The sequence below is a fragment of the Perna viridis genome, chromosome 15, assembly GCF_037379345.1.
Source record: "Perna viridis isolate PV_CMFRI_1.1 ecotype Kerala chromosome 15, ASM3737934v1, whole genome shotgun sequence".
NCBI classification, from domain to species: Eukaryota; Metazoa; Mollusca; class Bivalvia; order Mytilida; family Mytilidae; genus Perna; species Perna viridis.
In genome coordinates, this window is record NC_142459.1 from 924,396 (window position 1) to 937,440 (window position 13,045).

Below are 13,045 nucleotides of genomic sequence, written 5' to 3' on the forward strand. Positions count from 1 at the left end.
CTCTATCAGACAGTCCATCAAACTCTGCTTGTTCCTATATTGTGTAAATGGTAGCTCAATAAGTACTGAGCCAATATCAATCAAAATGTATTGTGTTTATATTCATCAAGCAGATGATGCTTACCCTACCAATGCACTTGGTCCATGCTTCCATTTTTAGTGGAGTTCGACTTGCTCCTATACTTTAGTTACTTTGTGTGTGTTAAATTAGTTATTTAGTGTTCTTTGTTGTGTGTGTCTTTTGATTTTTGCTTGAATCTCGGTTTCCTTGATTACTCTATCGATAACTTGTTTTAAGGTAGATCATATCTAATATTTCTTGTAGATAAATTTTCTAAGTTTTTTGGACTATTTCATTAAATAAACATGCATTAGAATCATAGGTCATCAAACTTATAATTTCTTCTGAATTTATATAAAAAAAAAAAGCTTAACTGACATTCTTTTGTATTTCGAAAAGTTAAAAAAGGGGGTCACCAAACAATTTTTCTTGTAATATTTAAAAATTAAAATTCCCAATACATTTCTGTAGAAAATTTTCCTGCTACTTATCTCCCCTTAAAAGAGGCTTTATTCAGTTGATGTTTGTAATTTTACTGTACAATTTTTTATGTCAAAAATTCTTTTCAAATAATTTAATCATACTGTTTTTACATCATTTTAAATGTCATTAGTTAATTTAAAATATATATGTCTGTATGATTTTGAAAGAAAAAAGAAAAGAATGCTTGGTGTAATAGTTACAATCTACCATAAGGTAAAAATCTCCTTTATAAGACAGCATCACTGGTAGAAAAAGGAACAGATATTGTGATAGGTAACAAATGCACAATCATGTAACCCCTATAAAAACAGTAGATACTTAAAAATGGGGAGCATGGACCAGATGCACCAGTAGGGTAAGCAAATTTTGGAATTGTTTAATTAGGAAAGGTTTGAATTTAAGTGTCTATTTCAGAAAAAAAAAATATTAGCAAACTTTATTTTTGTTCATCCGTATCAATTAACAATTATGGCAACAAATTAAACCTTGAACCAAATAATAGTCGGTGTTGATTTTCTGACTTGAACATTTTAGAAAAGTTACATTAGAATCTCCATGTATCTCCATCATTCTGTCTGACCATCTATATTTTGTTGCAATTATCTCAGCTCCCAGTAGATGGATTGATCTTATATTTGGTTTGTGGCTTCATGTAGATAAGGCATATGCTGTAATAATTGTGATTGCTCTCCGATATAAACTTCCTGTATGAGTAGAGATACATTTTTGTATGTATAGCAGGACAAAACTTCTTGTTAACCCTGTTTTGTTATCAATAATGTTTGAAATAGAAATAAAACCACAATAAAATGTTCTATATAGTAGACACAGTATTGTGGTAGGCATCTTGTACTGTATAGCGAGTAATTTTCACAGGGTGCTCATTTTGGTGTATTTTAGGAGTCCATCTGAAAACAACAAATTATTAACTGTTGGCCTAAGTTCTTAGTGCACCATTTAGCATCCGCCAAATAGAAACATCAAAATATTGGTTATACCTGTTTGCCTCAAAATCTCCAAGTTTTAACTCTGCCAAAATAAGATGCTGCACAGTATTCTGTTCTTATATTTTCAGATCGATGGTTCGATCCCGCCTTTGATCCACACAGTCATAAATCACCACCAGATCACAGACGTACAGACAGCGACCCAGCTCATCACAGTCGACAATATGATTCTCAGCCCCCGCCACATTCTCACTTACCGCCAGACAACAAGGTATCACTTTCTGAATAATGCATTGTGGGTGAAACTATTAAATTTATTCACTCACTCAATGATTTGGTGGTATATATTGGAAGCACCTTAATTTCAAATTTGCAGGAATAATTTTCTTATGTTTTTAGCTAATTTCCGCTATTTCCCGATTTTACCATTATGATTCTTTCTTTACTGTGTATTTACTTCTGATTTTGCCAATTTCCACTTTGTGTATGGTATCACTCTATTTCTATTTGCTGTAGTTTCTATCATATCTTATGTATGGTATCACTCGTTTTAAATTGCTATAAACAACATTTAAATTATGACATGAAGATCTGAAATGAATATGTTTTCTTTAAAAGTTATACATTGTTCATTTTTCAGCCATACAATGATAATGCTTCATTTAGTGGAGATTCCTATACTCGATATACATCACATCCCGCCAACAAACATGATGATTCCAAACTGCGGGAGAAATTTGGGACCAAAGGTGTTCGCAATGCTAATATGTCACATGATCCATATAGATTTACACGAAGTACAGCTCACCCGGTGAATACGTCTAACGTGGATAAATCCAAACTCTCAGACCTATCAGCCAGATATAGGTATGTATGTCTGTGATTATAACCTTAGGTGTTAAGTCTCCTGCTTTCAGTGGAAGACTCTCAATATTTGATGAAAAATTCAATAATCTCCCACTAACTTGCCCATGTGAAATAGGAGATTTTGCCACATTCCAAAATTTTTCCAATATTTCTCAACTTTTCGGCCTATCATATATTTAATTAGTTCAATTCTTGTCAAAAAGTGTTATGAAAACTTCAGTTTTCAGCAAATCTCCCGCTTTGAAAATAATTTGAGAGGGAGATCTCCCATTCGAAATTTTTTTCCAAAATAACACCTATGTTGCACCCACCCAAAGAAACAATAAGAAATAAAAATCGGCCAAGATACCAAAATTATTTTCTCACTTGGGTTTAATCAAAGAGATAACAAATTGCTAATTGCTTGCACTTTCAAAATTTATTTTTTAAATTTTTTTCGGCTGACAGAAATGAAGAAAATCTGACAAGTTAGTAAGGTTTCAAAATGACTCAAAATATAAAATTATTAGCCATATTTTTGAAGTATAATTTAATTTTTTTTCAGCAAAATGTCAGCCTCGACTTATTATCCACTTCGACTAATATAAGGATTTTTAAAAAAAATAGTTCATGTACAAGTTCATTAGAATTGTTTACATTTTATTGATTGTTTTCATTCACGGAGTAAACTGCAATCACATGTCGTAGGAAAACAAAAGTTGTCAATGTAAATCAAACCGGCGACTGATTGAACTGAAAAAATAATTGATCAGTGCTGAACGAATACAACAATGTTATATTGAGTCATCCTTATTCTTCAAAACCTTAAAAATATATAAACAAACTCTTGAAGATGCGTTTAAAAAATCTTTAATCAGATGGTGCATTCCAGAGTTATCTGTCCTTTTATAAGCAAATTTATAGCAGTTTACGGTATGTCGTAACACATTCACAATTGGTGCAAATTATAATCAATTTAAGTGTTATCTAATTAGCGTAACCTGATTTAAAGGTAGCAGTTTTTAATTGAATACCATAAAATATTGTTTATTACTTGTTTGTCTATGACCAGCTGTCCAGACTAATTTTACACCTTGGTGCCCACGCTTGACATGTTTACGATCTTTGGGTTTCAATATCAGAGCAATTGACATAGAATTAAATAAAAGTAATAAAACTCATTTACAAAAATAATAGTCAGACTGGTGCAAAGCAGTGTCTGTTCCATCGGTCATACCTTCTCATTGTGAAATTGATTAAATATATCTGCCAGAGGACATTATACCACAATCAATCAATCAATCTTAGAACTTTCAGAATTCTATTTTACAGAGGTAATGAACCAAACCAGAAACCAAGATCATTATCAACATCTCGTCTCCCAACATCACCCTCTCATCAACAGCCCGATCAACCTCAGAAGAAGATTCCCCCTCCAGTACCAGTCAAAACATACAACCTGAAGGATCGAGGCATCGAACCTGACGAACTCAAAATACGCAACTATGAAAATACAAATAGGTGAGTACAAAGTTTCTTCCTTGATGCTGGTTATTAGGCAAACCATTCTCTTCTGTCCCTAAGACCACCTAAAGGAAAGCCATATTGCACATGATGTATTAGCCTTGCCATTTCATGCTTAGATAGTTTTGCTGTGACAATATACATATTTTTATACCCCACTCCGTAGGAGAGGGGGTATTCTGTTTTACCTATGTCTGTCATTCCATCATTGAAACAAGCTGTTGATGTTTTATAAAAGCTTTATATGGGTGTACCATATCATGGGTTGCATTTGTATGACTTCTACTTCCTGCCGAAAAAAACTTGAAATTTCCTGAAATCTGATTGAAAGCAGTGGTACCACTAGTGAGCTGTTAGATAAAGTGGTATCACTAGTGAGCTGTTAGATAAAGGGGTATCACTAGTGAGATGTTAGATAACAGAGGTATCACTAGTGAGCTGGGGTATCACTAGTGAGCTGTTAGATAAAGTGGTATCACTAGTGAGATGTTAGATAACAGAGGTATCACTAGTGTGCTGTTAGATAAAGTGGTATCACTAGTGAGCTGTTAGATAGCAGGGGTATCACTAGTGAGCTGTTAGATAACAGGGGTATCACTAGTGAGATGTTAGATAACAGAGGTATCACTAGTGAGCTGGGGTATCACTAGTGAGCTGTTAGATAAAGTGGTATGACTAGTGAGCTGTTAGATAACAGAGGTATCACTAGTGAGCTGGGGTATCACTAGTGAGCTGTTAGATAGTGGTATCACTAGTGAGCTGTTAGATAACAGGGGTATCACTAGTGAGCTGTTAGATAAAGTGGTACCACTAGTGAGCTGTTAGATAAAGTGGTATCACTAGTGAGCTGGGGTATCACTAGTGAGCTGTTAGATAAAGTGGTATCACTAGTGAGCTGTTAGATAACAGGGGTATCACTAGTGAGCTGTTAGATAACGTATCACTAGTGAGCTGTTAGATAACAGGGGTATCACTAGTGAGCTGTTAGATAACAGGGGTATCACTAGTGAGCTGTTAGATAACAGGGGTATCACTAGTGAGCTGTTAGATAACGTATCACTAGTGAGCTGTTAGATAACAGGGGTATCACTAGTGAGCTGTTAGATAACAGGTATCACTAGTGAGCTGTTAGATAACAGAGGTATCACTAGTGAGCTGTTAGATAACAGGGGTATCACTAGTGAGCTGTTAGATAACAGGGGTATCACTAGTGAGATGTTAGATAACAGAGGTATCACTAGTGAGCTGGGGTATCACTAGTGAGCTGTTAGATAAAGTGGTATCACTAGTGAGATGTTAGATAACAGAGGTATCACTAGTGTGCTGTTAGATAAAGTGGTATCACTAGTGAGCTGTTAGATAGCAGGGGTATCACTAGTGAGCTGTTAGATAACAGGGGTATCACTAGTGAGATGTTAGATAACAGAGGTATCACTAGTGAGCTGGGGTATCACTAGTGAGCTGTTAGATAAAGTGGTATGACTAGTGAGCTGTTAGATAACAGAGGTATCACTAGTGAGCTGGGGTATCACTAGTGAGCTGTTAGATAAAGTGGTATCACTAGTGAGCTGTTAGATAACAGGGGTATCACTAGTGAGCTGTTAGATAACAGAGGTATCACTAGTGAGCTGTTAGATAACAGGGGTATCACTAGTGAGCTGTTAGATAAAGTGGTATCACTAGTGAGCTGTTAGATAACAGGGGTATCACTAGTGAGCTGTTAGGTAACGTATCACTAGTGAGCTGTTAGATAACAGAGGTATCACTAGTGAGCTGTTAGATAAAGTGGTATCACTAGTGAACTGTTAGATAACAGGGGTATCACTAGTGAGCTGTTAGTTTTCTTGTCTTGGTTTTTATATGATTTGTAGTATATAATTCCTTACTAAGAGGCAAGGAAGATGCAGATTTTCAAGTTTAAAAAAAAAGTAACTTTTTATGTAAAGAGTTCTGTCCTGATTTTCCTTTGTTAGGCTGCCACAGACACAATATATAGGAATAATGTCCTTGTTTTTGAAAAAAATAAAGTATACTGTGGAAGTATTGTTATTCATGGTGTACAAATTTTCGTGGTTTTTGTTGGTAGGCCAAACCATGAAATTTGGTTCCCAATGAAAAGGTGATTTCCATTGATGTGTTTACTGAAAACTACCGGTTTAAGAATTGATGAACTTGTGTATCTTCCCATGAAAATTGATATTTACCATGCTAAGTATTGTTATAGCATATTGGCACCTTGAAAGTGGATATTGTGAAGTACTTTTATTTAGTGGGTACCAATTTTGTGATTTAGGCTCAAAAGGATTCTTTGTAAATTCTAGATTTGATTACTCTATCCTACAAATGAATGGGAATTTCTGTTAAATTTGGAACTAAAGTTTGTGATTTACCAAACCCACAAAAAACCACTAAAACTAATATCCCCTGAACAATAATTAACTGTTTACTGGATTATATTATAATTAATGGATTGGTACCTAGTAATAGAAGCACTAAGTAGAGGATTTTCTTTTGTTATTTAGTATCCCACTGTGTGTTTGTATCAGTCACAATTCCTTGTTCAGCTAAGCCTATTATGTAATCAGCTTTTTTTCCTTTGCCTTGCAGATCATATAACTATAGTGATTCCAGTCCTTATGCAACAGTCCATAAACCCGATCGTTTCCATGGTGATGAAAATCCTTATGATTATGTAGTTCCACGATCTGGTTACCAACGGCAACAGCAGCCTCCCCCTCCTCACCAAAGCCATTATGCCAAACCCAATGTAGGAAATGTAAACAGGGGCAGTAACTCTGGTCGGTACTTTGAAAATCAAATATACATGGACACTAAGGAGATTGCGAAAATGAATTCTATTCAGAATCAAGGACCATCAGATCTCCGTGGTAACCAAGACTATTACTCACGTGACCCTGGCTATGTCAGCCCAGGAGATCGTCCAAGGTGAGAGGACCTTTTGACCTTAGAACTTCTTCACAGCTGCAGCTATCACCCTGTGTGATTAACTGATGGTTTTGGTATTTTTTGTCAGGTTTTAACATTTAAAAAAAATCTTCATATTTTAACATAAATCATACTTTCTATATATCACACTTAACTAAATTTAGAATCAAGTTAAGTTTCTGTCTTTCATTTTTAAATTAAATTAATTTGTAACTTTTGACATATTTGGGCTTGGCTCACTTGTTAAAAGTGAAATTTGTATTACTTATGGTTGAGGTGTTTCATTGTCGTACATCTCAATTTTGGTTCATTGATGTCTGTTGTTTGTTAAATTGGTGGTGTTCAGCTACACTAACATCTACAAGTACATGTATCTACCTTTTTCTTGCATTTTAGAAATAGTATATAGCATGACCCTTCATGACTGCTGCATGCTTAATGTATTATCTCCCCTACACTGTGTTTATCTCCCTTTGACAAGGGTTATCTCTCCTTACAATGGTTGTCTCCCTTATACAAGGTTTAACATATCCTAATGGCAATATAGATATGTATATTATACTATATTTTATCAATACTTTAAAAAAAGTGTGTATTTCGTACACTTATTTCTTAAGAATGGAAAGACAAATAAGAATATTTGTTAACTGTTGCTTCTTCTTCACAACTAGCAAGCAAGCAGTAACTGAAAAAGTCTGTCAAACGGAACACAAACTTTACTTGGATCAAGTTATAGTTTTCCTTTTGTATATTGTAAAAATAGCTTAATTTTTTTTCAAAAGATATATGTATGCATAAGACTAGAAATAACTCACACCAAGACTCCAAATACATTTAAGTATAAGTGTTTGTAAGAATCAGGCAAAATGGGAAAAATCGGAAACATGCGTGTTAAAAAAAAACCGATGTGACAATAAAATATCAGACAAGGATACCTTCTCTATTTGAAAAGATGATTATTTAATCTTGGCATTACTGGCTTTGCTCAGAAATTTTTCAATATAATTTTAGAAAATGAGGTTTTTGTCCTTGACATGTTCATTTTCAGTGCATTTCAGTGAAATTGTAACTCAATGGGCTAGCATAATATGGAAAATCTTGTCTGTTTTCCTTTATTAAATTAAACTATCAAAATGGTGGGTTTTCTCATACCATGTTTCACCCACTGCCTGATTTTTACAGATACTGACACTTAAACTGATATGAAGGGACTGTTTTAGATATTGATAATCTAGGGTTTGAATTAGATCAAAACTACATGTACTGAGGTATCAAAAAGTTAAAATACTATTAAAGTATTAATTTTCATGTTCAACTAATTTTCTCAATTTTGTGGTGGGCGAAAAATAATACCTACAAAAGTTTGAACAATATAGAACGTTTATCATTTTTTTGAAATCGCAAAATTGATACCGGCGAATATGTTCACTTTACAGAATCCGCGAAAATTGGTAACCACAAAAATTAATACATTCACAGTAATATTTTGTGTCTGTTCAATACTGTATTAAAAGGGTTTTACTTTTTGAGGATTTTATTTCCTGTTGTAAAACTAAAGGTAAACACATAAGTGCATACATTTTCACAAGAATTTTTAAACACAAAAATTAAAGGTCCTTAAGTTCATTACTTTTCAGCTGAGTTTTTGGGAGATACCAAAATATATAAAAAATGCAAATTTCCACTTTTCAAAATCTATTATGGTGTGTTTGGTTGCATATTCTGTCCCTGTATTTTTTTGTATCAAGATTGTCATCACAGGTGACTGTGAGTTGAACATATTTTAGCAATAAAAAGTTAGGCATTATTTTCTTCTTGTATCACCCAGTGCCTGGTTCTTAGATGGACAAGTTAAATTTGAAGATAAAACCATTTAAGGAGGTAGACCTGGGGTAAGGGACATAACTCTTGAAATCAGTGATATGTTTGTATTATGTACAATTTCACCAAAGCCTTTCAAGCTTTCATTTGAAACAGAATGAAATCAATCCAAGTTACCTAGATGCTTACTTGAGCTTGGTGTCAAATGCTGAATACAAACATTCCAATGATTTGTAAGAGTTGTGTCCCTTACCCTAGGTTTACCTCCTTAAGTAGTAGTCTATATAAAAGTCATGTATGTTAAAAAAAAAAAAAAACACCAAATTTACTTTTATTACTGATTACTGACCTAATGAAATTAAAACTGTGTATAAAATTGGTACTTTACAAGAGTCATTGTTCATGATTTGGTTGATTTATTTGATAGATGAATGTATTGACAGCAAGTCAAGATAACATTAATAGGCATAAAATTCATTTTGGGATTTTCTGTTTCATGAACCACTTTAACTGCTGTCGGAATATTATATGTACAATTACTCTGTATCTACTTTGGTTGTTTTTTTTTTTATTCATATCATGCGTTTTGAAGGAGCCATATATATGGTAACATATGATTTATCTTCAGAAACAGCTTACTCCTCTCTCCCCCATTGTTTATCTGATTAGAAAGTTGTCTTTTCTTTTTTTCTTATGGCAGTCATGACTGGTTTTTAATTTAAAGAAATTTGTAGTGAAGTATTTTTCACATTTTTATAAAATTTGGTAGAGTTCATTATTTTTATAAGATTTAATTCTTGATTTTTTTTTTCAGATAAAGATACATGTAGTTGTACATTTTTTTCAATGGCATTATATATTTTTGTCTTCCTTGGTACATGTAAATGAAATAGCATTTGTCAAGTAATGTTCAAAATTCTATAATTTTTATAGAAACATAGATGGCAACCATATTTTTTATCAGGAAGAGTAATTGAAAAAAGTTTTTTTTTTATTATTATTTACATGTCAGTTTATAATTTTCTATTGAATAAAGGTAATAACTTGTATATAGATAGATTTATAAAATATTTTGTCAATATTACTTTCTATGCAAGTACATTTTTTTCAATTTTTAGTGGAAAAGGAAAATATAATTTTATTGTAGCAATCAAAATTTTGATGGCATTTATGAAACTTGCGATATTTTTTTTATATATTACATTCTTTATGTTGTATATATTTTTCAACAATGATTTATATATTTGACATGTTTATACATATCAAACATTTTGACAGATTTACAAAGTTTTTCTCTATTTTTACTAATTATATAATTGAAAGAATAAGGAAGCATTATTTTACTTAATTTCTCTTGTTAGATCTTGTACAAATAAAGTATATCTGTATAAAGTTTAAAGATGTAAAGATTAATAAAGAATAGATCAGTCATGACTGCCTTAAGTTATCTCCCCTTTATTACCTCCCTTAGATTATAGATTGGTTTCAGTTTCTTGAATCTTTTTTAGTATCACAGGGGTGTTTTTTTTGGTTTTTTTTACTGATTTTTGTATTTTTTATGCATATTTGTTGCAAATTATACTCTACAGCTTGTGAATCTATCCATACTATCTTGAAAATCATACAAATTTTAATACATTTGTACCAAACAGAAAAAAGCATGGAAGGAGCTGTATTATGAATCCCCATGAGAAAACTGTCCTTTATGTTAAAAATATGTACACCATGGTTGCCTTGATCCAGTGTCTTTTTAAGAGAACAGCATGGTGGTTTGAGGTAGCTTGCTTGCCTTTAGAGCAGCAAGTCAAAGGTTCAATCCCAGGTCAAGTCGCACCATAGACTTTAAAATTGGTAGTCTTTGCTAATCTGACGAGCACTCAGTATTTAAGGTAAAAGAGTGACAACTGGTTGGCTCGTAGTCAGAAATTCAGAATAATGTGTTCAAGTGGGGTGCATGCATACCTGCAGGCTGTTGCTTCTGTAAGCTTGCCAATGAAAGATCTGGCTTAGTGTGTCAGACTAGTACAAGGCAGGGTCTGTTTGATTGGCTTAGTGTGTTGGACTAGTACAAGGCAAAGTCTGTTTGATTGGCTTAGTGTGTCGGACTAGTACAAGGCAGGGTCTGTTTGATTGGCTTAGTGTGTCGGACTAGTACAAGGCAGGGTCTGTTTGATTGGCTTAGTGTGTCGGACTAGTACAAGGCAGGGTCTGTTTGATTGGCTTAGTGTGTCGGACTAGTACAAGGCAAAGTCTGTTTGATTGGCTTAGTGTGTCGGACTAGTACAAGGCAGGGTCTGTTTGATTGGCTTAGTGTGTCGGACTAGTACAAGGCAAAGTCTGTTTGATTGGCTTAGTGTGTCGGACTAGTACAAGGCAAAGTCTGTTTGATTGGCTTAGTGTGTCGGACTAGTACAAGGCAGGGTCTGTTTGATTGGCTTAGTGTGTCAGACTAGTACAAGGCAGGGTCTGTTTGATTGGTCAGTCATTCTCATCCTGAAATGCATGACTTCTGTCTTCTATAAAGTAGGATCTGTTTTTAGACTTCAGACGTCTGACTTCTGTCTTCTATAAAGTAGGATCTATTTTGAGACTTCAGAAGTCTGACTTCTGTCTTCTATAAAGTAGGATCTATTTTGAGACTTCAGAAGTCTGACTTCTGTCTTCTATAAAGTAGGATCTATTTTTAGACTTCAGAAGTCTGACTTCTGTCTTCTACAAAGATCTGTTGGATTGATCAAATATTCTCAACCATTTGCATGAAACAGAGTTGCATACTCTTACGATTTGGGCTCACGACTAGGCCATTTTTTTTGCCATTACAGTTGTGAAATTCGTTACGATTTGGCAAACTTCCTGATTTTCTTAATTATTTTCAGTTGAGTTCCATCTTTTTAATATTGCTCTGTAACTGTTGTACCAATGCTCATTTTCATTTTAATATGAAAAAAAACATGAAGCAAAACTATGTCTTAATATAGTTGTAAAGACCTTACTGTTTTTTTTTTATCTCCAATTACTATTGTTTTTGTGCACCTTACTATTTTTATCAGAAAGGGCTATGCAAGTCAGCATGAAATGGACAGACACTGCACTTCTATCAATCAGTCATAATTTTAATGAAAACTTTTCAGAACTGATGATGAATTAAGGCGGGCAGATTTCCGTAAAAGTTGGACGGGTACTGAGAGGCAGTTGAGAACACTGTCGTCTTATGCTAAACTTATTACTCCGGGATTTTATGAGACACGATCAAAATCTCAGGAAGATTTACGGTAATAAGAGGCCATCCAAGGGGTTTTAAGTCTTTTCATATGATACAGCATTTTATTTTTATTAATGTCACATGACTTCACAATGTGCAATGAACAAATAAAATAAGGTTTTATGAGGCATTTTGATAATCTCAGAAAAATTTTGGGTAATAAGAGGCCAATCGCGAATCTTTTGTGGTAATATTGTATGGTACTCATGAGTTCAACAAAGCAGTAATCCAGGGTCTAGTGCCCTCAATTTATGGACCTTAAAATTTCTTTCTAAATTTTGGACCTTCTGTCTCTTTATGTTGACATTTTATTGAGGTGCTTTCTTCTAGTGCGTCTTTGATTTTGAAATTTGAGAGACTCCTAGATTTGTCACATTTGAAAGCTAATTTGAACCCCTGGGTACTGTTGTTATCTGTGTCATCACTGAAATGCCCCAAGATAGTTGGTTTCCATGCAGTAATTTCAATATTAAATAATGGATCTCGACAAAATTCTACCAGAAGATTTAATTAGGAAGTTTTGGGAGTTATGGCCCTTATCTTTTGGAAATTGGAGAAGAAAAAATTCTGTGAGATATTTATCAATGTACAGATTGCAACCAGTACTTACCATTACTGCATGTAATAGATTCCATACCACAAAAGGGAGGTTCCATTTTCAAAATAAAGTTGCATTAGAAGAACAAAAGAATTTGATTTGTACAGATAATTTTCCTACATTTGGGTGGATTCAGAAACTTAGAAAAGGTGGTGTGCCAGCTGTGATTTCTTGAGAAAAGGGAGTGCTGGAATATTTTTTGCCATTTTTTTGTCAATTTTACACATGAAAATGACAAATTTTCCAATAAAATTGGGCGAGCCAACACCCTGCACCCCCTCTGGATCCACCACTGCTACATGTTACTATTAGCTTTTTTCTACTGATGAGGTCCGTCTAGGTCAAATTTTCCATATCAAAATGATGGTGGGGTATGACAGAACATCTAAACTACACCAACATACCCTACTGTCTGCTTAATATGGAAGCAATTTGGCTTAAAGTTGCAGATCTTACATAAGTTGGGCATCATATAAAGATATACTTGAAGAATTGTCATTTTTAATGAATGACTCCAAAGGGAGGTAATTTAAGGTTTTTACTCCATGGTAAGTTGG

General features: G+C 33.8%; 1 protein-coding gene across 16 annotated transcripts in view; it reads left to right on the forward strand.

The window, feature by feature from the left end:
* Positions 1–13,045, forward strand: part of LOC148596464 (tight junction protein 1-like) — a 98,663-nt gene that overhangs the window by 70,702 nt on the left and 14,916 nt on the right. For 15 of the 16 annotated variants that reach the window (XM_088563621.1, XM_088563627.1, XM_088563624.1 and 12 more), the window contains 5 exons: positions 1,620–1,762; positions 2,132–2,358; positions 3,670–3,858; positions 6,469–6,807; positions 11,760–11,900. In XM_088563621.1, coding sequence (XP_088419747.1) covers positions 1,620–1,762; positions 2,132–2,358; positions 3,670–3,858; positions 6,469–6,807; positions 11,760–11,900 — 1,039 coding nt within the window. The remainder of the gene's footprint in view (positions 1–1,619; positions 1,763–2,131; positions 2,359–3,669; positions 3,859–6,468; positions 6,808–11,759; positions 11,901–13,045) is intronic. The other variant, XM_088563628.1, reaches the window with a different exon arrangement.